Source organism: Fringilla coelebs (assembly GCF_963513975.1).
Source record: "Fringilla coelebs genome assembly, chromosome: 3".
Classification (NCBI taxonomy): domain Eukaryota; kingdom Metazoa; phylum Chordata; class Aves; order Passeriformes; family Fringillidae; genus Fringilla; species Fringilla coelebs.
The window spans coordinates 49,236,150-49,260,264 of NC_140030.1; the positions used below are offsets into that span (position 1 = coordinate 49,236,150).

Below are 24,115 nucleotides of genomic sequence, written 5' to 3' on the forward strand. Positions count from 1 at the left end.
CCATTTGAAAGATCAAAAGAAGCTCACCTTAAACAGAGGGTTTTTAAAGGGAAAAATGTGACTGCTCCCAGAAAAAAAAACAGGGAATGATTTGTGCATAAGAGAAGCCACTGGTGGCTCACAGGTGATGCTCTCCTCTGGACAATGGTGGCAAAAAGAAAGGCTGATTATTCTATGAAAGAGCACTTAAAGAAATCTTTTAAGAGTGCATCCCTAAGGAAAGAAAAAGGAAAATCAGGACTCCTGGCATGTACTTGTTGCCAAGTATTCTGGATAAAATGTTTTCTTGGGCACCGTTGATTTCTAGGGGAAAGAGACATTGAGGAAAGTAAGAAAAATGCAGTGGAGGTTGTCTGTACTTTGATTCCAGTTATTCCATCAACTTCTGAAGCAGCCAAAATCCACAGAGAGGTAAAAAGAGGTAAAGGAAAACCTTAGGAGTCCTGCTGTGGCTCCCCACTGCATGTCACAGCAATATTCACATGCATAGCTGTGCAGCTTGCGCAGCTCTGTGCCAGCCACAGCCAGCCCTGATGCAGCCAGGCTGAGGGAGCCAGTGCCCGGGGGCCAGAGGCTGCCATGCCTCTCAGTTTCACTCTGTTACCCTCTCTCAAAAAAAGAACTGCTCCAACTCTGCAGGACAAGACCCAGGCAAGAAAACTAATGAAGATGAGGGCCACAGCATTCCCACATCCCAGTGAGTTCAACACCAAGTATCCCTAGGTACCACCTCCGTGGTCTTTCAGCAAAACACAGATATGCTGTTGTGTAGACTTGGCTATAATTCTGACTCTCTGACTTAGGAATTAAGAGAGGGGTCTGATGGCTTTGCAGGGGAAGAGTTTATGTGGATCAAGCTGACACTGGCTGGTGACACCAGGCACAACAGAGCAAAACTGACACAAGAGAAGAGCAAGCCCTATGTACACCATGGGGGAGAGCTACCCCTCGTAATGGCTTTCCATGTTTTCAGCAAGAGACTTCAGCAGAAGCACAGAGAAAGTTATCTGAAGAGGAGTACAAAGGCAGCTCCTCATAAAGACAAGTGTGCTTGTACAAAATTGCACATGCAAAGCAAGAAAAAGTGCTGATCAAGGCAGTTCTATTGGGCTGGGCTGCAACACGTGCAAAAGCAGAACATTCACCTTTTACACGATCCTTCTCTTTCTGGAAAACGTCAAGAGCTTCAAGGAAACTGGCACAGCAGCTGCCACACAGCTGCAAACAGGTAGAGTGAAGCAGGGAATAAGTAGAAGCATCTTCCTGCCCTAACTGAAGTATTTACAAGCACAGGAGGCATCCTGCTCAGACTGTAGTATTCTCAAGGAGTAAGGACTGAAAGGGCGCATCAAAATTCTTAAAATCAACTGCATTTGAGCTGTTTTCATTCAGGCCAAAAGTAAAAATGAAGTGTTGCCTTTTCAGCCTGGTTCACAACAAACCAAATCTGCATTACCCTCAGAAACAGCAAACATGGGAGTGACATCAAGCCAAGGGAAAAAATCTTAATGCTGTATGAATACATAACACAGATATTTAAACAATATATAACTACATATACATTCAAATACAACTTACTTAAACATGTGGTCCAAGGCAGAAGCTGCAACTATTTTGCCATTTTTAACCATAATTTATCTTTCCTCAGGAAGCAAATAAGCCAAAGCATTAAAGAATATATACAAATATATTGAATGAATTTTTCAAATTCATCAAGTCTTCTTGCCAAAGCCTTGCAAAAATCACCTAGTTTATATTTTAAGCAAACTATTTGTCCACTTTCAGATTTACAATCCAAACTTGCATACATCTTCCTCTGAGATGAGAACTCTGTCCAAATTCAGGATAAAATATGAAACAAACCTCCATACAGAGTTGTACCAACTGTGCCTTCTCCCACAGGCAGCACTTCCTCATCTGAATAGTAGTTTTTCACTGCAACTTGAATGGCATAACTCGAAAATGGCTGTAGGTCCTCTAAGACAGCAATAGGACCCTGATATTCCTGTAAGTCAAAATCAGATAATAAATATGCATTCTTAGAAAAGAGGGCCATATGTCAAGCCAACCATCTGTCAATTAAACGTGTGGTTAAAAAGTAATACAGTAGTGTTTCTGCATTGTAACACACTTTAGTGTTTTAAAAAAGAATGTTAGAATCACAGTTTTGATAATGGGTCCCTACAGAAAAGAAAGCACATACCAAAAAACAAGGCAGAAAGTAGGGGAGCTCTTGCACAAAGGAAAAACTAAGGAATCTACCACTCACCAAATACCATAGAGAAAGGACAATTACAGCTGGGATGTAGAAATGGAAAAACTTGCTGACAGAAAGCTACAGAATGATTCATAAAATCACTGGAAGTGACATCACATTCCCTGTTTATAGATGGTATCACATGCATTTCTGTGTGAAGCAGCCATACCAATGTTTTTTGCTGTGGAGCAGACAAACATTGCCTTGAGTTCCTGCAGTTGTTTGTAATTTGTCTGGAAAACACCAGGTAGGTCGGCGTAGGCTGGGATATGCCAGGGCAGCGCTGCTGTGGTGTGACAGGTGGCAAGCTCAATGTAAAACTGGTGTTAGTCGTAGCAAGGATGGTAGGTTTCTCAGTGTCTGGCAAGAGAATCAGGCATCTTTTATCTAGGAAAGACATTAAAAGATTAAAAATTACAATTATGGCCGGACCAATCCAAACTTGCATGGGATTCTACCACCATTCATATGAGAAAGCACAACTACAAAGTATTTCTTCTGCTCTCACAAAGAGAAACAAAAGAAAATTCCACCTGAAAGTACTTTATTTGATTACTTTCATGGACACAAAAAGAGCGCTCTCAGAGAAACTCTTATTTATCTTTGACAAGATACAATTTCAACAAAGAATTTAGGTTCTTATTGAAATAAAAGATGTAGTGTGTACAATTTGCTACATCTTTGTAGAAGATGTAGCAAATTGTAGTTGCTAAGTTGTCAGGGCAGCACGTATTGATGAGCCCAAACTTGCCTGTTAATGGGACAGATACACTCTGCAGACATTGCCTTTCTCTAGCAATTAAATGTTATCTGCTTTTTCCTCCAAACAGCTTTCCATGTGTAATGTAACAACAGATAATGAGAGACAAATTTGGGAGATAGAAAAGGAGTCTGGAGGGAGAAAACAATAGAAAAGTACACTGACAGTTACTGAAAAGTAACCAAAGAAAATTCCTCATCACTTGATGTACTATCAAAAACAAAATGAAAATGTATTAAATGAACTTCCTACTAAGTAGGAACAAATTTAGGCATGTGCACAGGGAAGAAGGTACAAGGACCAATTCTTGCCCTTAGGCCACAACAACTGACCTCATAGTTAAGATCTTTTCTCCCTAAGTGAGCAACCCTGCCATTGCTACCTAAGTCAGGTTCATGCATATTCTTCCAAATGTATTTGCAGCTGTCAATGTAAATTAGAAAATCTCCGTGGGGATCTCTGGATAGGAATAATCCGTTTGGACTGAAATTTGGTTCTTCCCTTTCTGCACCAGCCAAGCCTGGGGCTCTTGCAGGAAACTCTGTCCCTGAGGATAGGGATTGGCACATTCTGTACCAGGGCCAAACCAGGCTCCTACATCAAAGCCAAGCCCACACAGATCTCATGAGAACAAACATGCCCAGAGTGTTGGCAAGAATAGCCTGAGCACTGGTCAGAGCAGCCACAGGCAGGCATGACTGTACCAGCTACTCAAAAGAATGTGTAATATTTTTTTATTCCAAAGAAGTTCATCTTGTTAAATTGTTCATTTGTATATTATCCAGGTTTTTAATGAAAAATTGGAGTTCAATAATTATTTTGAATATATTCATCATGCTAGTAGCTGTTCAAAAACTCTGCATTTACAAAGATAATCACTATAGGCACCACGGATCCTAATTTTCTATTAAAATTAATGTTTTATTTATTTCATTATGATTCTACAATGGTTTGTTTAAAATATTAGGAGTTCTAAGTGAAGTTTGGCATTAACAAACAGGTGAAGTATGCGTCATCATGACCTTCCACTGTATCCAACACAAGGCCAGTCCTTACATTCATTCTTTTTTAGATGTGCAAATTGTTTCTCTGTGGAAGGTACCGGAATCCATGAAGCATACTGTACATAAATACACATCTGCAACTTAAATACATGCTCTGATAGGAACTGGTTCACAAACATTCACAAAACAACCAAATCCCCTCTACCTGGATATGATTGTGCTGCTGAACTGTAAGCTAAGATTTTCAGCGTGTGGTTTGCTCTCTTGTGAAGAAAGTGTCTTCTGCTTTCTTTATCTGCTAGCCAAATTTCAGTGTATTCCTTTGTTTCAGCAGTCCAGTATATAAATTTCTTATCTGCACTCAAGCTGCCAATTTTATTATCTGTAGGAAAACATTGCATAAATAAGTTTTATAGTCAACCACGAGCAGATGATTTTACAAGAGCAGAAGGGTGCTTGCATTCACAGTCAGTCAATATAGCCATCTTGGCCATACAGTGTCCTGAATGACCTCCCCTTGACAAGAGATTTCTGATATTTCCCAGCAGGTCTCATGAAGCTGAGAAACTGCTATTCCAGTTTACAGGTGTCGATTTGAAGGTGTTCAATTACCCATAATTATGAGAACTGCTATTCAATTGACAAACACAAGAAATGAAACACGAAAGCAAGAGCTGTCTAAAGAAACTTTGCTCTTTTTTCCAAGACGAAGACCGCCATGATCTGCCATCTCTCAGGAACAGCTAAGACAGCTCCTCTGGTAAGAGAGCAGCTTTACCAGCACGCCTCCAGAACTGAGCTGAGAACTGAGCAACCAAGAGTAAGTGTTATTATCACAAGAAGTGAAACATGGACAGTTTGTCATACAAAACAAATGATCTACCTGCGTGAAGTACCTTCCCCACATGATGAAGTCTGCACTGCCATTTTCAGGCATAAGTTGTTATTGTATCTTTTCATTGAGATAAACTGCAGTAGGTACGGCTAATACAAAACCCTAGCAAAAGAATGTGTTAATATTCTAAGTGAAATCTATTGAGGCCGTAGCATTTCTTTTACATCTTACTAGAATACACACTTGCATCAGTAAACATCTTCACACAGCTCTTCTAGTTTGTATGAACCGGGTATACAACTGGAAACACAGAATGCAAACATTTTGCCCATATTGACTATGGATGAATCAGTTCTATAAACAAAGTGCTTCATGAATGCTATTTTCTGAAATGAATGTTGTTTGAAGTAAGAGACAGCAAGAATCACAAACTACCTAGAAAAATAAAAGACACTCAGACCTTGAATATTTGGTATTTTGATAGTTCTCCAGCAGTGGCAACCATCCACATCTGAGGCCCATATTTCATCTCTTCCTCTGATGAAAAGCAGCTGGGGATTTTTGGAGTCAGACAGATCTATACTCATAGGTCTTCCCAGCTCTGCCTCTGTGACGTTACAGGTGCAGCAGTTCCTCATCTGTTTTTCTACCAGTCCGTGTCCCAAGATGCGGTGCACGGTGTTGTTCAGAATGTCATAATAAAACACGTGGCTGCCATTATCAAACTCTTCCAGCCAGTATAAGCGGCTAGCAAAGAAAATGCACCGCTTTCAGTAGGAAAACTTCAGCCTGAACAATCTAAAGGCAATCCTAGTCTGACACAATAGCTGCTATTCTGGATAAAATGGTTACTGTAAAAAAATTTTTATCTGTGCTTTCATTTGCATTACATATACAGCAGTACCTATCAGTATTTAAGCATAATTTAAAATTGTTACACAAATATAAACATCTTTTTGAAATTAGGTATGTCCTAGCTCAACTAGCAGTACTAAAGTGGCACTACATTCAAAAATTTCTGAGATTTACATAATGCCAAAACTCATCCACTATAAAAAGTCCTTTTTGGTCCTTAACAGTTCACGTTTTAGTGAAAATCATGTCTAAAATTTGCTTTTTAAAAAGTTATTATTAGTATGTTCCTTACCTTAAGAAAGGATATGACAACAGAGATGATACAGTTGAATTACTTTTGCTGAGCTGCTTGTTCAAGGCTTGTAGAGATTTTTTCTTGAGCTCAAGATCAATAAAAAATATTTGAGTTTCATTCTGTGGTGTTTTCAGGACAAGAAAGAGATGCCTTGCAATCCAGTCAACTGTGATGGCTTTGACATTGTGAAGATGCGCATCTTTGAAAAACTTAAGAAAAATATTTAAAAGGAGAGAATTTTTCAACCTGATGTTAAGACATTATGAAAACTGATTTGTTTCTGAAAGAAAAATGTCTGCTTGGGAAGCAGAAGTCAAAATACAAAGATGCAGCATGGATTGGCAATATTTTTAGGCAAATCAAAACTATTGTTTAACAAGCATCAGTTGTTACTTTCATATTCTTGAAATTGAAATGATGTAAATTAAATAAAATTAAATGAAATGTGATACAAAATACAAATTTCTTGTATTTACTAGTATGAATTTTAAATTGGATGTCTAATAAAAATATCAAGAAAGCAGATGTCAGTAAACCATTTATGATTAATAGGACAACTTTAACAATGGCATACTCTAGTCATTTTTACATTTTCAAAATCACAGTTGGCCATAAAATAATGGCAATAATGGTAACATAATAATAATTTTCCTAGACTCTCTCAAGTAAGGGAGGGACCAAAGGAGTACCTGAAACATTGAAGCATTCTGCATGTTGAGAATAAAAAGGGAATCTTCAGTGATGTGGTATGCTTTGTCATCATTAGCAGTATAACAGATGTCCTTTACATTAGTCTTGGCTGAAAGTTCCCAGATGGTATGGCCACTGTCTATGTCAGTAAGAAACAACTTGTTGGCAGAAATAGTTATTAGAGTTGGGATAGGGAAAAGATCTGGAAGGAAAAGGGCACAGCACTTTAAAAAAATTAACAAAAAAATCCCATCCTAGATAAACACAGTCATTCATAAGGAAAGCAAGTACAAGATACAAATAAATGATGGGTCTGAACTTAGTGTATTTGCAACAGTAAATAAATAAAGTCATGAGATGCCCTCTTGTCATCACAGTCAAACTACTAAGATATTTTCAGTGGCATTGTGCATAATTACCTAACAAATTTAAGCACAGTAAAACAGACTTGTTCATTTAATTGTCTTTAACAGCCACACTAGAAATATATTATGATCTCTAGCAGTAAATGGGTTACAGGTGAAAACCTACTGTTCCATGCTAACCTGGAGTTGCACAAAAAAGATAATTTAGCATAGTTTTCAGGAAAGGCTTGAAATTCCCAAAATTTAGTCAAATTATAAGGAATATCTTTCGTATCAGAGGATGTAACCATTTCCTCTGTGGTGTCTGCTGTATGTTACATTACATGTCGGAGGCTATTTATCAGATTGCCAAATTCTTGTACTGTCCTTTCATCAGCTGTTGCACACCAACCATGAGATGGCAACTAAATCACCCATACCTGATGAATTCCTCTCTGCCACGTCAGACAAAGGTCCTGGACCGACAGAGGTGAGGGCCTGCACCTGTGGGACAGAGGATTGATACTTATGTTAACTAACAGCATAAATGACTGCATTTGAGAGCCTGTAGAGCCAATAGAGACAAACCCCATCTCTGCTCATCCAGGAACATAAGTGTGTGCTCTGTTTAACACAAGGCTATGCTGGTCAGTTCAAAGAATACATTCAAGTTGGGACTGTGGCTATGAAGAGAACTTTACCCAGTGGCCCAGAGATTGACAATCCATGCTGCATCTAATAGTTAGAGCTCAAAGGACTCCAAGCAGTCTTTTTGTTTCCTTTCCCAGCCTGGAACAATTCCTACTATTTGCTGACCTTGCAACCAACATGGTGTTCTCTCTTGTTAGTATCTGGTCTAGTACATGCTCTCTTACTTTTAACTTGTCTTTCAAACACACACTTTTGTCTGTTCCAAAACTCTAATCACAATGGAAATATTACTTATTGACAAGTTTTGAACTGGAAGTCTCTTTCCATGAAAGTCACATGAGTCCTTGACTTTCTCAAACTGTGGCTTTGCTCAAAAGACCTGTCACTTTCCACCAGATCAGTTGAATTTGTGTTCAACTTGCGGTTTCTAGCAGTGGCTCTGGGAGGCCTCTAGAAAAGTTTCTTTTGGGCTTTACCATTTAGTGAACAACACGATACAAAGAGAGGTTAAGCCAGGTGTCCATGGGTGAGTCAGCAAATCAGCAGTTCTACAAGCAGAAACCACAACCTCTTGCCCCAAGCCAAAAAAAACATCTCCCAGGCAAACAGATCAGATTGCACAGATAACATCTACCATCTAGCATGAGAAAAGTTTAGTAATTTTTCATACCTGAAACCTTACTATGAGGCTGGGAAGCACATCCTTGAGAGAAAACTGCATCTGGGTGGGTTTAACATTGCTTTCAATCCACTCCATGAAAGTGCCAGCAGTGCTGCTCTGATTCACTAGCTGATAGTAAACCCTGAACTGCGTTAAAATCCCATTATCCCTTTCAGGTCTGTCCCACCTGAACTCCACAAGGACTTTCCCATCACTTCCATGTAGGTTATTTTGTAACACATATATTCTCGGGTTCCTAGGGGCTGAAGGAACTGTGTAAAAAAATAAAGATAAAATACAGAGAACAAAATACTCCTGTTAAACCACAAACCCTGCCTCATAACTAACTCTGCAGAAGATTATCTAAAACTTCATGTTTATTCCTTTCTCTTTTTCATTGATGTGAAGCTATCTGATTTTAACTTGCCTAGCCAAAAGAAAGAGCTCTATAAACAGGAAAAAAAATGCACTCCTGCACTGAGATTGGGACATATCTATTTACCCAAGTCTTTTATGTAACTATGGGACTGTAAAAATTTTCACAACACAGAGCATATTCTATTCCCTCCTATTCACTTCAAAAGCTACTGCATCTCATAAGCTTTCTCAATGCTTCAGTCACTCAACACTATATTTTAGCTAGCTTAATTTTGACATGCATAAGAGCAAAAATAAACACTGAAACAAGAGTAAAATGTTCATAACATTTTTTAAATCTACTAAGTGGTTAAGATATTGCATGAGGTTTTTCATGTTCATTGTAATGAATTACATTTCTCTTTCTTGCTCATAGTCACAGGCACATGCTGGATATATTGTCCTGAATTTTCCCTTCTGAATTCAATTACTTCAATTGTCTGCATTTATGTATGCAATAGATGATTGCCAAAGATACACAGAAACATGTCCTTGCAACTCTGCCTGCAGCTAACTAGCTCTGAAAGCTGTTTATCCTTCACCAGGTTTTCGCTTGCTGACATTGAGCTTCTCCCAGTACCCATTACACACGAGGAACAGGATGTAAAATTTTAATACCTCCTTCAGGGGCCCGAAGGAACACAGATGTCATTGGTGCCTTGCCCCAGTATGTGTATGGAGTGACAGTAAAATCAAAGAGTGCAAATGGTTCCAGCCAATCCACTTGGTAGGACGGCACTGTCAGATTATGGGGGTGAAGGCATCCTTCACTCTCCAGAGGCTGCAAATGAAATTGAACAGAACAAAATAAAGTAAGACTTTTTTCCTGCCCAAAAGTCCTTCAGTTTTCCAAAATCCGCTCACCAAACTGGTCAACTAAATCAAAACACAGCTTTGCTTCCTGTGAGTGGTCACTGCTCCACCAGCTCCTGTGGCACTGTAGTGATGGGTAGTGGTGTGCCAGCAATCTGCCTTTTGAATTTAAAGTAAAGCTTGCCAAATGCACTAAAGGGGGGATGAAGACTACGTTTCACATTCAGGAAAAGCCTGTCCACTGTCATCTCAGAGGACACTTCTTTCTCTGAGTTACTGTGAGAGGCTTTCGCGTGAATTTTTGATCACTGTGATCTCCCTGCCTGGCTATTCACATCCCAGCCGCTAGCCCAGAGCCACTGCTGGCTGCAGTGGTGGAGAAACTTGACAACTTGCACTGTGTTTGCAATTTAGTTTAGTTCTTGACCAATTTTTAAATGCCAGAGAAGAAACAAAATCCACTTATTTTTAAAAATAGATGTATCAGCAAGTAGATGCAGTAATACATGTAGATAACAGGGAAGGATTGCAGCAGTATGCTCACTTGTAGAGCTTTTGATCCCACACAGTAAAAGACAGCTCCCCATTCCACCTTTGTGGAGGGACTCCAAGTGATGTGGAAACTTGTGGAATTTCCTTTAATTCTGAAAGAAGACTCTGGCACTGAATCCGGAATCACTTTTGGCGTAGAAGAAAAGTTTCCTGTCCATAAACAGAAGAAATAATAATAATCTAAGGAAAGTGAGGAAAAGGTAGACTATTCAAACATTGCTTAGAACATGAAAGCAAATACTGTAAGCCAACGTTAAATAGAAACAATAAATAGCAACAACACATATTCTTTTTATCCATATGTACACCATCAGCTTTTATAATTGCACATTATCCTGATACATTTAACCGGTTATATATATATATACATATATAAGGTGTATCCTGACATATTTATTAATAAGTTTTTTATATATCTATTAATAAGTTGCTCTTGTCCTTTTCTCAAATGACTAAAGAATTTCAAGAATGAAGAATTGCAGGCTGACAGTGAATACCTTTATTGAGGAGTTTAGATAAAGAAAATAATGTACCTGGCAAAGGTTTAAGTGATGCCTGAACAAGCGTAAAGGCTGTAAACTCTGCTGGTTGTGAGAAGGGAATGCTAAGGCTCTGATTGACCTCCTGGACTGTAATGAACTGAAGCCTATTAATCCAGAACAGACGACCACTGTAGTATTCCAGTGCACCATGAGATATTTCTGAAGCACTCCATGCTGCAAATTCCGTGATGAGGGCATTACTACAACTGTAGAAACATGTATGAAATTAGCAAACTGATAGCCCACATGTAGAGGGAACAGATTTATGCAAGGTTTGACATATTGTTAGGTTTCTTATAATTCAAGTACTTAATACTTATAATTCAAATTCTAAAATGTAGGAGGCAGGAAGTCAAATAAAAAATTTTTCTTTAAACTCTTTTAAGAGGAACACTTTTCAGAATATGAGATATTGCAGAAAGAACAAAAAGACCTCCATTCCCGTTATTTCATTGGAAAACAATTATAAAATGGTTTAAAATTCTGCTGCATAGATGCAGAAAAATGAGTATTTTGAAAAATCAGCCCACCTTCTCTCAGCAATTTCACTGAAACAGTGAAGTCTGCTTCAGAGCATGAGGTTAATTCTACTTCACTACATCAGGAACCCAGATTTATTTGACCCTGCTAGTTTCCTTCCATTATTTACTAAGATCTATTAACATTTTTCCTCACTGGGATCATTGGTGATTTAATCTGCTTTGCATATTGTATATCAAAACTTACAGGCCTTTTTAGGTCCCAATTTATCTTGGTAAGAGATTAAATATGTTGTAAGAGGTGTCATTTTGCCATCTCAGAAATGTCTTTGAGCTTAGACTCATGCCATCCAAAACAAATTTGGAAAAGCTCTGACACACCATCCAGGTCCATTAGGATGGATCACTTCTAATCTCTGTATTCTGGCATGCCAGGGACAATGATTTATGGCTGTCAATTGGTTCATAATGGAGCTGTGTGTTCCAGCTAAAACTAATCAACATATTTTGATTCTTTAAGTGTTTATTATTAATCATAGCAAGTCTAAAGTCAGTCAGAAAACTCATCTGATACCACAGCCTGCAACATTATGGGCACATGTAAATACAGATGCTGCTCAATTAAGTTTAAGCAGTTTAATCTGATGCTTGAAAAAAATTTAATATAATCACATTCTCCACATGGAAGGGAGCAAAAACATAGTTTCACAAACTACTATGCATTATATACTTTGCACTTAGAGAACAAACCCCCATTTTTCTCAAGGTTTTAGTATATAATCAAGCTAACCCATAAACATTGTTCTTTGTTTTGTCTTAATAAACTTTGCCTTTCTGGAGTTATGCAGCCATGTCATGTTCAGGATGATCAAGAGGAAAGCCTGCTGAGTACTGTTTGCTCAGGTGAGAAAGTGGTGTCAGTTCAAGTCCTGAGATTCATGAAAGATGAGCCAGTAACAGAGCTCCAGGCACCTGGAAACTGTCAAGTGTTGTAAATGCCGAGGTAAAACAGACAATAGGCAGCAATTATTTCCTAAAGCTAAGTCTAAAAATGGATGAGCATGACCTCAGTTCAGTTGAGGTTCCATACCTTGTTTCTCTCACTGTAAAACTGTTACCAACCACCACAACACATAGTTTGCCATCAGCTAGCTGTGATCATTAGCTCTTGTTTTTGTTTATTGTTAAATTAGTAAATAGCATGCCCAGTTCTGGATGACATTTTTTTCTTAAAGAGATGACAAAAACTCGAGAATACAGAATATCTTATCTCTGCTATACATTTACTTACCCTTCTTTGCAGAGAGAAGCTCTGTATAGGTTTAGATATAGACTATCTTGCACAAGCCAGTAAAGAAAACCATAGGTGAGATCCAAAGCTACTCCAACCACCTAAGCAAAAACAGTCCAAATAGCAATTTGAAAGCATCTTCACTTCTGAGATAAGCACCCTTAGGCATAACAGTTGTCTAGACAACATCATGAGTCCCTCTTTATTGGCAAAAATAGTATTACTACCATGAATGTTTCTTCTAACACGAAAAGAGATAGCACTAGAAAATAATCAGGTCCTTGGTGGACTCCTATTTATAGCAGCTGATGATTTTCTAGATAACATTTTTTTAACACCTGTCACAGTGTTCATCCCTGGAGTATCTGAGTACCTCAGATATGATGGCAATAGAATTTCAAGTTCTTAGTGGAACTACCTATCAAAATCTCCAAAATGCCTCTGGTATTTTAACATTCTTTGTCTGAAACAGGTGGGTGATATCCAGTCTGAAAGACAGAATCACCTTTTGAAAAAAGCATTTCAGTTCTTTTGTTTTCCAGCTTTGATTTTATACATAAACAGTTAAAATACTGCATTATGTATGGAAAATAGATGCAAAATATTAATTCATTTATTTGATTAAGCAGGAAATTTGAATATTTAAATTTTTGTAAATAATTTATTATTAAATAAATTGGGGGAGGAAATTAAACAATCTTCCTGTTCATTACTTGAATGTTTCATCTTCCTTTAAGGGAGGTGAAAGATTTGTTGAATCTTTTTCATAGGTTCTAATATTCAAAATACAGATTTCTTGTTTCTGCAGTAAACAACAGATTCAATACCATATGCAACGGTAATAAAAATCACATATTTAATAATCTGTTCTGTGAATAAAAAAGAATTTGCTCCCATAAGTTAGTCTGCTAAATGTTATCAAGTTTAGTCTATTTTATATCATTAGCACAGCTAACAAGTTGTTTGGGGCCTCTCTGAACATGTTTTCCAGCAGCTCTCAAACTTCTCATGCAAACATTAGTCATAACTATTCTCTTATAAGCTTAAATTTCCATTATGTATCTAAGTGGAACAGCCTTTTTTTCCCTAACTCTTCATTAATAAACTGCAGAAGATGATGACAGGAAAGCAAATGTTATATCACTTAGTTGTCTGTTGCTCCTTATGTAATCACATTCTTGACATATTTCTGTTGACATTGTATGTCAGAAAATCAAGGTTTGAATGATTGCTCCTGTAGGTTGTCCTGTTAAAAATATCTCACAGCGTGTATGTGCCCAAGTGTATATTTAGTCAGCCGTGCTATATTTTATCCCATTTACCTATTCTCCCTCCCATGCTCCATACTAAATGACATCTTCCTGAATTTATGTTGCTTTTTTGAACCTTTGGGTCCTTCTTCCTTGCCCCATTTTTTTTTTCTGCAGCTATTACATTTTCCTATAGATGTGTCCATCTTCTTTATCCTGACCCCTGTATCATCATTATTAAAAGGCAAATAAATATTTGCACTATTCATTTTCAGGAGTTAGGCAGCAGTTTAACACCTCCTTTCTGTGATGCTTCAAAATCTTCAAAAAGGCAAGCACTTTCCAGCTCATGAAAGGTACTAGTTTCTGGGCACAACATGTATTTGTGGTAGTGCAATGTGACTGAACATCATGAGATGCAGGATAAACTTAGCTATTTGAAATACCCTTTGACTAAAAATACTGACACCATACCTAAAGGGTCCTGGCCCCATTTCTGTATAATGCACTTTGCTGCTCCCCTATAAAATTACTTTTGTTCTAGTCATACTGTACAGTGTAAACAACTTACTAAGAGCTTTGGAAATTCTATGCCAGATCCTAAGTTGGAATAAATCAGGGGAGCTCTGCTCAAATCAATCAAGCTCTGCCAGTACACACTAGCTGAGCTAAACAACTGATCAGAAAATAAAATAATTGCCATAGAAGGATTTCGTTCCTGCCAAAGAAATTAGACTTTCAAAGCTCTGCCTTTGTATTTGTTTGGGAAACCTGCCATTTTTACAGTAGGCTCTTCTATTCCTATTCCTAGCATTCAGATTTCAAGCTAAAAGGAAGTACAGCTACAAACTGCTGAAGATCCAGCTGAATAGCAATTCTTTATCAGAAAAACAGATGGTGAATACCAGTAAGATCTACTTATGTGGAGAACATACTTTAACTGTTGGAAAACAGCAATTAACTATTACACCTGTGCTTTAATACTGAGGTTAAACAAGCTCTTTTCCCATAAAGGACTTCACTGTGCAAAGAAGATACATATTAGTACCTATGCAAACATATATTTGCCTCTTGATATTGAGACAGTATCAACCAGCTCAACAATTCCACCATTAAAGAATGTCAGGCTGCCCTTTTTTCTGATAACTTTATTCTGAGATTTATTTTAATAAAGAAACACCTGTCAGCTACAACTGGTCACTTCTCAATCTAGACATTTGTACTTGGCTTTTTGCCTGTGTGCATCACAGCAGGAGGCTGAGTTCAGAAGTCAGTGCATAGATTAGGGCAGCAGAGAAGCAGGAGAGGAGATGTTTGTTTGTAGGAGGTGTGAATAAGTGAATGGTTGAAGGCTGGTATCACTGACATAGAGAAAGGTGCAGAAAAAAAAAAATGACAGGACCAGACAAGCAGTCCTACTGCTGCCAAGGTTCCTGAAAGCAAGAACAAGAAATGTGAGGTTAGCATGAGGGGATCCAGAGAAGCAAGCAGAGAATCAAAAGAGAAGGGCAAGGAAGTTGAGGTTTGCCACTTAGAACAAAGTAGAACATGTTGGTCCTTTGCCACAGATCATCCATAAGATACATCCAAGTCCAAGTGTGCCACTGAGCCTGGACAACATATATCTTTCCATGGAGACAGTCCTCACCAGCCAGCTTCCACAGAGAGGTAGGGAGGCCAGTACTGGAAGATAGATTGGTCCTTTGCAGCACAGACTTTTCTCTCATGTACAAAGCTTTACAGTTTTTCTGTATGCAGGATTATAAAGCACACCAGAACCTGCCCTCCTTCTTCCCAAGCCCTCTTGGAAATAAAATAGCTGTGAGATTAGTGGGCCTTTTGGAATATTAATTCCCTTTCATGGACTAAACCAGGCCTGGCTTTTTTTGATAATCAGAGAAACATTTCCTTTGGCAAAGGAAAGTTAAATGTTCTGGGGAATGATACAAAGCTAATTGAAAGAGATAGACCTCTGAAGCTGGAAAGAGTCTTTACTGGACAACCTGGCTTCAGGTTAAATGGGAGTAAATATGTATGACAGGTGGAATAAAAACAAAGACTGTGTTTTAAAGGAAGGAAGAATGGGAGAGAGGTAGGGAGGGAGGGAGGAAGGAATATGCTAAGACCATGGCAGATCTGGTCAGAGAATACTCAGAGTTCTTCCATTGTGTAGGCAACACCAAATTCCACCTACCAAGAATGAGGTCAAATCACATGGTGACAGAGGCAGGATGGATTTGGAGAGGCTCACAATGATCTATGAGGAGCCAGCAACGAACCAAGTCTTTAAGAGACTTGATAGGGCATCAGGGAGGGGTGAATGTAGAAAAAAGGCAGCAGAGAAGTCATCAGAGATATGGAGGTTGTCTGTGCAGGCCTCAGAGAATAACAAAGTGTCTCCAGGTAGGAAAAGGGAGCTAATGAGCTTCCACATATTACAGGATTTTTGCTGAGCTATTGGTGGAAATAGCATCTCTGTTTTCCTTCTCCTTTCTACTTCTGCATGGGACCTGTTCTCCACCCTAATACAGCTAAAACAATGATTCCCTGTCCCTTTTTTCCCCTGATGGGTGGCAGATGTGGCACCCTCACCAGCACTGTGGCAGCAGCAGCAAGCTGTGCCAGGCTGCAGCAGGGGCAGGTGCCACTCCCCCCCTCATCACCATGGGTAAAACCTGTAACAGCACCTGTGCGACCCCAAATGCAACCCTGGTATCCCTGGCAAGTGCTAAGCCTCAAAACTGGCCCTGTCAGGTCCTGCAAGCTGGGGAACATCACAAAAGAGGCAGGATGCTATGAAGCGCTGGATCCATATTTTGATGTGAAAGCCAGAAGTGACCATTAGACTTAAATCATTTGGGAAAAAAGAACCTTTCACACGTGGGAAGGAGCAGCATTACAACCACAATTTTGACAGCTATAAACACTGACTCTATTCAAGAGATCTAAATACTAAAACACACACCACCCCTCCACCCATCTCTCACAAAAAGAAAGAAAAGTAAAAAATCAATCACCTGTTTACCAGAAAACTGTAGGTGCTCTTGTAACATGAAGTACTCCTCCCCATTCAGTCTTGTGCTGTCCACTGAATACATCGTGGCCCAGTACAAATAGCCATTTACTGAATCCACAACCAGATCCCTCACTGGGAACACAACATGAGCTATAACATCTATATGGCCTCCCCACAGTGATTTTCTGTAGATCTAGGGACAAAAGAATTGACTTTAGCATCCCATCTAAATCATCAGCTATGATCAGCTGAGTGTGCATTAGTGACTTTTCCACAGCTGTTTATCAAAAGACTGTGCAAGCCTTCAGCTTTCAAAGCCTAAACCTTTTGCATTCGAAGTAAAAGGATGAAGAATAATGCAAAATTATTAGTGCATTTTTGCCAGAAAGTAACAAAAGAAAAAAGCTGAAATAGCTTTTTCCCTTCGCTTTCCCAGTTTTGGCAGCCTTCTGTCTGACAGAACTTCTCACCCACTTCATATTCACTATTCACAAGTGTAAATGAGGGTGCAAGGCAGTGTGAAATCTGGCCTCCTAGCTCCAGTTTTTAAAACAGCTTCTGACTTTGCACTTACAAGGAATGAAAGGCATAATTTGACAGCACTGCATAAATTAGCACTACAATTTTGAAGTCAGATACCTTTTAAATAATTCACATGTCAGTGTTCCTGATATGAGAGTGTACAAAGTGCAATTGTAATTATTTTTTAACTGCAGTGATCTGCAAAATATCACAGAGCAGAGGTCAACCTTGAAAATCTCTGTGTAAACAAATAGTGCCAAATTTGATTAAAATAAAGTCCATCTACTTCTTGGCTGAGATCAACAGGGCAGCCTCCATTTTCACTATCTTCATTTATTTTCACAATGTTGACTCCAACAGAACTGTTGATAACATGTTTGATTTGCCTGTTTTGCACCTGGTGAATTCAGTATCCTGCATTAGTGAATGTTAGTGAATATTTTCCCCCAAACTTTTGTATAACAGTGGAAAACCACTTCAGTAAAGAAAGGCCTCCTTGTTCTACACCATAATAGCAAAGGTTCAAATGTATCTCAGGTTGCAAGAAGTAGGGTTTATTATCCCAAATACTGCCTTACAGTCTTTACTGTTGACTTAAGGGATTTTTTTCCTTTTAAGAAATGCAGCTATACCTACCGTATTTGCTTTGCCAGCCCAATACAAGCATTGACCCAACCAGTCAAAGGCCAACATCCTTGCATTTCTGATGTCAGACACATAAGTGTTCTCGTTGGTACCCTTTCTTTCGTTCAATGTCCATGTCTGAACTTGCCCCATGGAATTAATCCAATAAAGAGTGTTATTATACCAGTCGAGGTCTTGAACAAAAAAAAGGAAAATGTTAAGCATTACACAAACATGTTAAAAAAACCCAACCCATTGTTTTAAAGAGTAAAAAGCATTCAGGCACTTCAGCTTTTTAAAAATCAATACAAATGCTCACATTAGGCTCACCCAATGTGCAGGTAGATGCTTTGTTATAGGAAATAATGTACATGTATTGTACATATATAGCCCATATTGGGATGCTGGAGACAGGCCTATTTAGTTCACAGGGTTGATTTTAGCTCTGCTGTAACTGTGGTGATGTCGGAAGGGTTACACTAAGGATTAATCTGACCCATAAAATAGAAGAAAGGGGATGAACCCAAAGTGTTGGATCAGTGAAGCTGCTGTACTGAACTTCACGACATTCAAGTCTAGAGAACTCGTCTTTCAGTGCTGCTGGTGAAATTTATGGAGAGCTAACAAATGCCAAAAAGCCTGCAGCAGCAGCGTGCAATTTGTTTAGTATGTACCTGAAACATTTCTTATATGAGGATAGAGGAGTTCTCCTTGCCTGTAGCTATCCAGTCGCCGCTTCCAGAGACCCTCCGGCCCCACAGCCAATATATATGGTTCTTCTTCAGCTACAAAGGAAGAAAACTGCAGTTGTGCACAGCAACAAGCAATTTATGTATAATATTTGTACTTCAATAGCAGCAGTTCCTGTTTCTGGAAAGTTACAAAAGCACCTTTAAAGCTGTCCCTGTCCTAAGGAATAAAGGACAAAGAAGAAATGCATGAAAATATCATAATTTGAGAAATTCAGAGACTCATGGCAGTTTCAGATCCAGAACAATAAGGCAATTTGGAATCCTCTTAGATGCTGAAGAACCACTGTGGGTTTGGACCTGTCCTTACCCAAGTCAAGTAAAAGTCACCCCTAAGCCAGTCCAGCCCCTAAAACTGGAAGTTATTTTCCCCTCAGACTTACGTTAATTTGGGTGAACAAGGTTTCAAAAAACATTCCAAAGTCATGAAGATCTCAGACATTTTGCACACGTCCATTTTCCCAGATTATCTATGCTCAAACCGAGGATTTTCAACATTTGGTGAGCTGCACTTTTCCATGAATTGTCATTAATCCTCAGGGCATTGCACAAACCACTTCATCATATGAAGTTCTTTACACAGCAATGAAAATGGATAACACCTCTTTTACCGTATCAAATAATATCTTGATAGAGTATTTGCGTTAGAAAAATGTAGATAAGTACCAATGTTAATGCATAAATAATATTTAACCTCATTATTCTAGTTTGAAAATCTTACTACTTTAAATAAAAGCAAATTTACTTATCCTGTATTCTTTGATTCTAAGAAAAACCTTTTTGTGCCCCTTATTTTGCAGTCTTTGCTGAAAGTGTGTGCCTCACTAGGTGGAAAGATTTATACACCCTTTGTTCTTCATTTTTCCTGTGTGACAAAGCAATTCTCACCTTCTTCTAAAGTTGTACCTCTAAATGACTCTGACCATGGCCCAGCACCAGCAGGAGACACAGCTCTGACTGACACCTCATATGCTGTGAAGCTGGCCAGCCCCTTCACTGTAAGCCTTGTGTTACTAATATTTGAGACAACCCATTCCTCCTCAAATGGGCGCTGAGGTGACACTTTCACATTGTAGGTCCAGTTCTGCCAAGCAGATAAACCTGTGTGAAGCAAATAATTGTGTGAGTACAGAGTAAATTGTTGTAACTGGTGATACACATCCTGTAAGAAAGATGTATATTGGAGACTCCTTTCAAAAATGCCAATATCAGTGAAATTAGGAAAGGGATACATAAAAAATTTACACTTAAATTAAAAGTTTAAGTTTGCACTTAAAACTTACATTTAAAGATACATTAAAAATTCTTCCCCTCTGGCCCTATGCTTCAATCCCTCATGAAGAATGAAATTAGAAAAAAAATTTTCCCTGGCCAGATGATTTTCTGATATTCAAAGACATGTGCAAAGAGGGTGAAAACCATAGCATAGTCACTGATCAAAAGTCATTACATCTCTGCTATGCATTTTCTGTGTGATACCAGTTGCTACTCCATAACATACTAAAGATCAAGCTTTGCTTAAAATCCTTGCAGGCTGAGCTTCCTATAAGCTGCCTACGCACACTTGTATTAATTGAGACAATTTAGCTCTTTTACTGGCAAATTATGGGCTAAATTTTTGAAGCAGAGGCAATTCCATAACTTCCATCAGTATCTGCTATTGAAGTCACTAGAGCCCAAATCAAGAAAAGGGAAACCAGAAAGTTACTTCTGTAAAAAGAAAAGAAGTGGGCCTTCAGGGGTAATCAGCTGAACTTACTGGTTCCAATGTTGCGTTCAGGTGGTCTCCAGCTGATCACAGCTTGGTCCAATCCAAACAGAGCCGTGACAAGATGAGGAGCAGTTGGTAAAGGAAAAGGCTGAGTTGATGGCCCATAGAAAACCAAGTTGCCAAAGCCAAAGTATTCTGGGTCCACCAAATTGCAGTCCACAATGTACTCATTGAAGCTAGAACTTCCCACTGGAGAGACCTCCTCGTGGAAAACCGCCCAGCCATCTGTGACTGTGAATGTGTTATCCTCATAAACAAAGCTCTCCATGTCATTAAATGGCAGGTGTGATCGCAGCGCGTGGAACTCTGAACCATCAAGAAAACCTGACACAAAGGCTCGTTCTGTTTTGTTGAAGAAAATGAGTCTCTTAGATTGGAAGTTGATTGTGAAGGTTCTCAGAGCACTGGATCTCACCACTGGTGAAGCTGCAGAGGCAGTGCCAGGAAAGAGTGGAAGGTTTGCTCTGTATATGCCATCCTCCAGGAGACAGAATATATACCTGGCCAGAGAGCAAAATAAACCCAAATAACTACAGTGCAAGAAGTCTGCAGAGTCACAAATATTTTAGCAGCTAAGACATGTGGCTGTCTTTATGTACAATAGAAAAATGCTTCTGGCACTCTTAGTATATATATACTGGGGAAGTAGACACATCAGTTTTTACCTTCTGGGAAGTTGCATAGCAGATTATTGGAGAATATTCTTCTATAATACCTTAAATGCTAAGCATGAACATTTAAAATTCATAGACCTTCATAATCATAAAAGCATTAAATTTCTGAAACTCAAATTTCTGTTTTGGAAAAACTTTATCTCTTCTTCTAATGCCCTAAAGAAGAAAATGCATGAAACAACACTGCATGGCATCTCTCCTGTTCCAATTGTTTTGTATCTTTGTTATTTGTTGCACTTTTGTTGTGTTAACCTAAGTGCTTGAAACAGGAACCTGGATGACTAATGAAGTGGAGAAAATGAGAGAGCAGCTTTATAGCACCTTTGGCACCACATGCTCAAAGGAGTTCACTTACCCATTATAGGGATCAGCTATAACCTTCCTAGGGGAAGTCACGTAAAGGGGAGTGATGTCTTCAGCTACCGTGCAGTTCTCTAAGTGGCAGACATGTATCTGGGGAATGAGAAGAAAAACGGCTGACACATTCATAGGGTGTTTGCTAATGAGCAGACAAGCTGACCCGAGATTCCTTCAGGGGATGGAGAGAGTGAAACACCTCTCTCTCAGTCCTAGGTCCTTCTGGGCTCCTGAGTGTTCAGTCAGCCAAGGATAACCCTTGTACACAAAGCCACAACAGCTTACCCTGAAGCTGTCAGTCATGCCTCTAAGCTGGAGGGAAAATTGGTTATCCAACTGCCAATACTCAATTTGGAGGGTATAGGCAAACTGTACTTTGAAAATGATCTGGCAGAGAAGTGCTTTTCTGGCCCTGGAAGCAATACCTTGGAATTCAGACATTTCTGTCATCAGTCTGTTCATCTACAGCTCATTTGTATCTTTCCAGCACTACTGCTTTTCCTGCTCCCTGTGCAGTAAGCAAAAGGTCAAACATGGCAAGAGGATTAAAAAAATAAAAATCCCCCACTAACCATTATGAGCAGGTTTCTAGTCCTTTGTACATTAGAGGATTACGTGGTACATGCAAAGTCTGACCATTAGCGCAATTGATGTTTTATGAGTAGGAAATCCAGTGCAGGGTTAATCTCTGTTTTCACTTCAAGCTGAAGCAGCTGTAATCTGAGCTGTTGCTATTGCATGAAACACTTAACATATTTTGCCAATTATGACAGACAGTAAAGTCACTATCTAGTTATCTGACCACCTTCCTGAGGCCGAGTAGGAAATGACCAGAGTAGATGGGTAACCAAGAAAAACAGTGTGCCAATACTGGGTAAGAGGAGGGTGTGAAAGTAGTCTCAAAAACAAATTAAAACCAAAACACTTATGTTCTAAGGAGAGAAATAAGGCAAAGAGCCAGAGTTCCACGTAGGGTGTTTACTTTAAATATGACCTGATAGTCAAGCCTTTCTTGTTTTTTAAATTACTAAATATGTGAATATTAATGTCATATTAAAATATACTTTTGTAGCTATATTTTATGCACACATATCTATACATAAATCATATTTTTCTCATGCAAAATTAACCATGTAATGGTTCAAATTAAGCAAGAAATTAATTAAGCACTAGAGCATTACCTTTTCATTCATGACAAAGTATATCCTCTGGTAAAGCCAGTCTACTGAGATGGACACAATATTCCCCCGGCCAGCATAAAAGAGCATTAGGTCGGACACATCAGACAAATTTGCAACGCCTTTCACCCAGATAGAATTCCCTTCAGAAAAATAAACTACTTGCTGATAAATATTCACAGAAATACCTAAAAATAAAAAGATATTTGCACATAGATAATATAAGAAAGCTTTCCATTTTTCAGTTAATTTTTCTACTTGCCTTAAAAATATGTATTTTTCAGTCTGCAACCTGCCATCATCATCATCAGAAAAAAGTTAACTGTTTGTTCTCCTCACTTCTAGTCTTCTTTCAGATAACAAGGAAACATTCCCATTTGCTATGTAAGTGACATTATTATAGAGAATTGCCCTTCAGAAAGGTAATTAGACAAAGAGAGGACATGTAATATGCAAACTGACACTGATTGCCCCTCTACAGGTCAAACAGTTGCAGCTGGCATCTCCTCACAAAACACCACTCACTCTAGAATTCAAGGTTCAGATAATCTGTGCCACCTCTGCACTATCCAAGGCTATTTAGTCAGGGGCAACATTCTTTCTCTGGAACCTTTGTGGCTCTGAGAAGTTTGGTAGATAAACACAGATTTCCACACTGTCACCAAGGACCAGTGTAGATAAGAAACATTGGAGTGGTGAGTAATTTGAGATAACATGGTTATCTGGTGACTTCAGATGCTAAATGCCACATTAGTATGCTAACACACTAGCACTGTATTTTAGAGCTTGGCATTATTTTATTCAGAAGTTTGAACCACTTCATCTCCCCATATTCATGCTGAGAAAAAGTAGATATTAATCACAGGGAAATGTGGATTCATCTTACCTCAATTTAGATACCTACAATGTAAAAAATGAACCAGCTGCCTAGATACAGTGAGGAAACAGTTGCACTGGGGAGAACATTTATCGCTTCCTAATGCCTGTCACTTCAAATACGTCAAATCATGTCCTGAAAGTTCCTATTTCTCCTGATTGACTATAAAGGGAGACTAGATACTGTCTCAAGCTATGTGAGGTGCGTTCTGTCCTTGGTGTAAAGAGGTCTTAGTCACACTTGACAGAAAAGGAGAGTGCTCAATCTGATTTTACCTGTGATGTTGTGGTGTACAGCACCATTTGGCAGGCACTGAGCAGCTTCGAGGAAATGTCCTGTGTATCTCTTCCTTAAAGACTCTTTTCTGGATAGGAAGAGCCATGCTGCTTTTTCCCTAACTGGCAAACAGAAATTCAGAATTTAGATGACCACAGCACGTTGCTAACTCAGATACATCATTAATAGAAGTGCATGTGCACGTGTGCCCAAACGTACGTATGTCTGTAGGTATGAATGCATTCTTACATCAGCACCGACAGACCAAAACTTAAACCCTTTGAGTGCTGAAAGTACATGGATTTTATTCACAATTACAGTCGATTCTGGCTCCTCACACAGGGTGAGAACAGGCCATGTGAATTTCACACCTGC

General features: G+C 38.8%; 1 protein-coding gene across 1 annotated transcript in view; it reads right to left on the reverse strand.

Annotated features, from left to right (window-relative positions):
• Positions 1–24,115, reverse strand: part of ROS1 (ROS proto-oncogene 1, receptor tyrosine kinase) — a gene marked incomplete at both ends in the record, with an annotated part of 67,628 nt that overhangs the window by 30,669 nt on the left and 12,844 nt on the right. The window contains 20 exons of the mRNA XM_084201944.1: positions 1,864–2,005; positions 2,427–2,644; positions 4,227–4,403; positions 5,317–5,603; positions 6,004–6,215; positions 6,696–6,898; positions 7,481–7,544; positions 8,362–8,624; positions 9,388–9,550; positions 10,127–10,284; positions 10,668–10,882; positions 12,447–12,547; positions 16,714–16,905; positions 17,871–18,052; positions 18,533–18,643; positions 19,496–19,708; positions 20,367–20,878; positions 21,408–21,505; positions 22,591–22,775; positions 23,740–23,862. Coding sequence (XP_084058070.1) covers positions 1,864–2,005; positions 2,427–2,644; positions 4,227–4,403; positions 5,317–5,603; positions 6,004–6,215; positions 6,696–6,898; positions 7,481–7,544; positions 8,362–8,624; positions 9,388–9,550; positions 10,127–10,284; positions 10,668–10,882; positions 12,447–12,547; positions 16,714–16,905; positions 17,871–18,052; positions 18,533–18,643; positions 19,496–19,708; positions 20,367–20,878; positions 21,408–21,505; positions 22,591–22,775; positions 23,740–23,862 — 3,819 coding nt within the window. The remainder of the gene's footprint in view (positions 1–1,863; positions 2,006–2,426; positions 2,645–4,226; positions 4,404–5,316; positions 5,604–6,003; positions 6,216–6,695; positions 6,899–7,480; positions 7,545–8,361; positions 8,625–9,387; positions 9,551–10,126; positions 10,285–10,667; positions 10,883–12,446; positions 12,548–16,713; positions 16,906–17,870; positions 18,053–18,532; positions 18,644–19,495; positions 19,709–20,366; positions 20,879–21,407; positions 21,506–22,590; positions 22,776–23,739; positions 23,863–24,115) is intronic.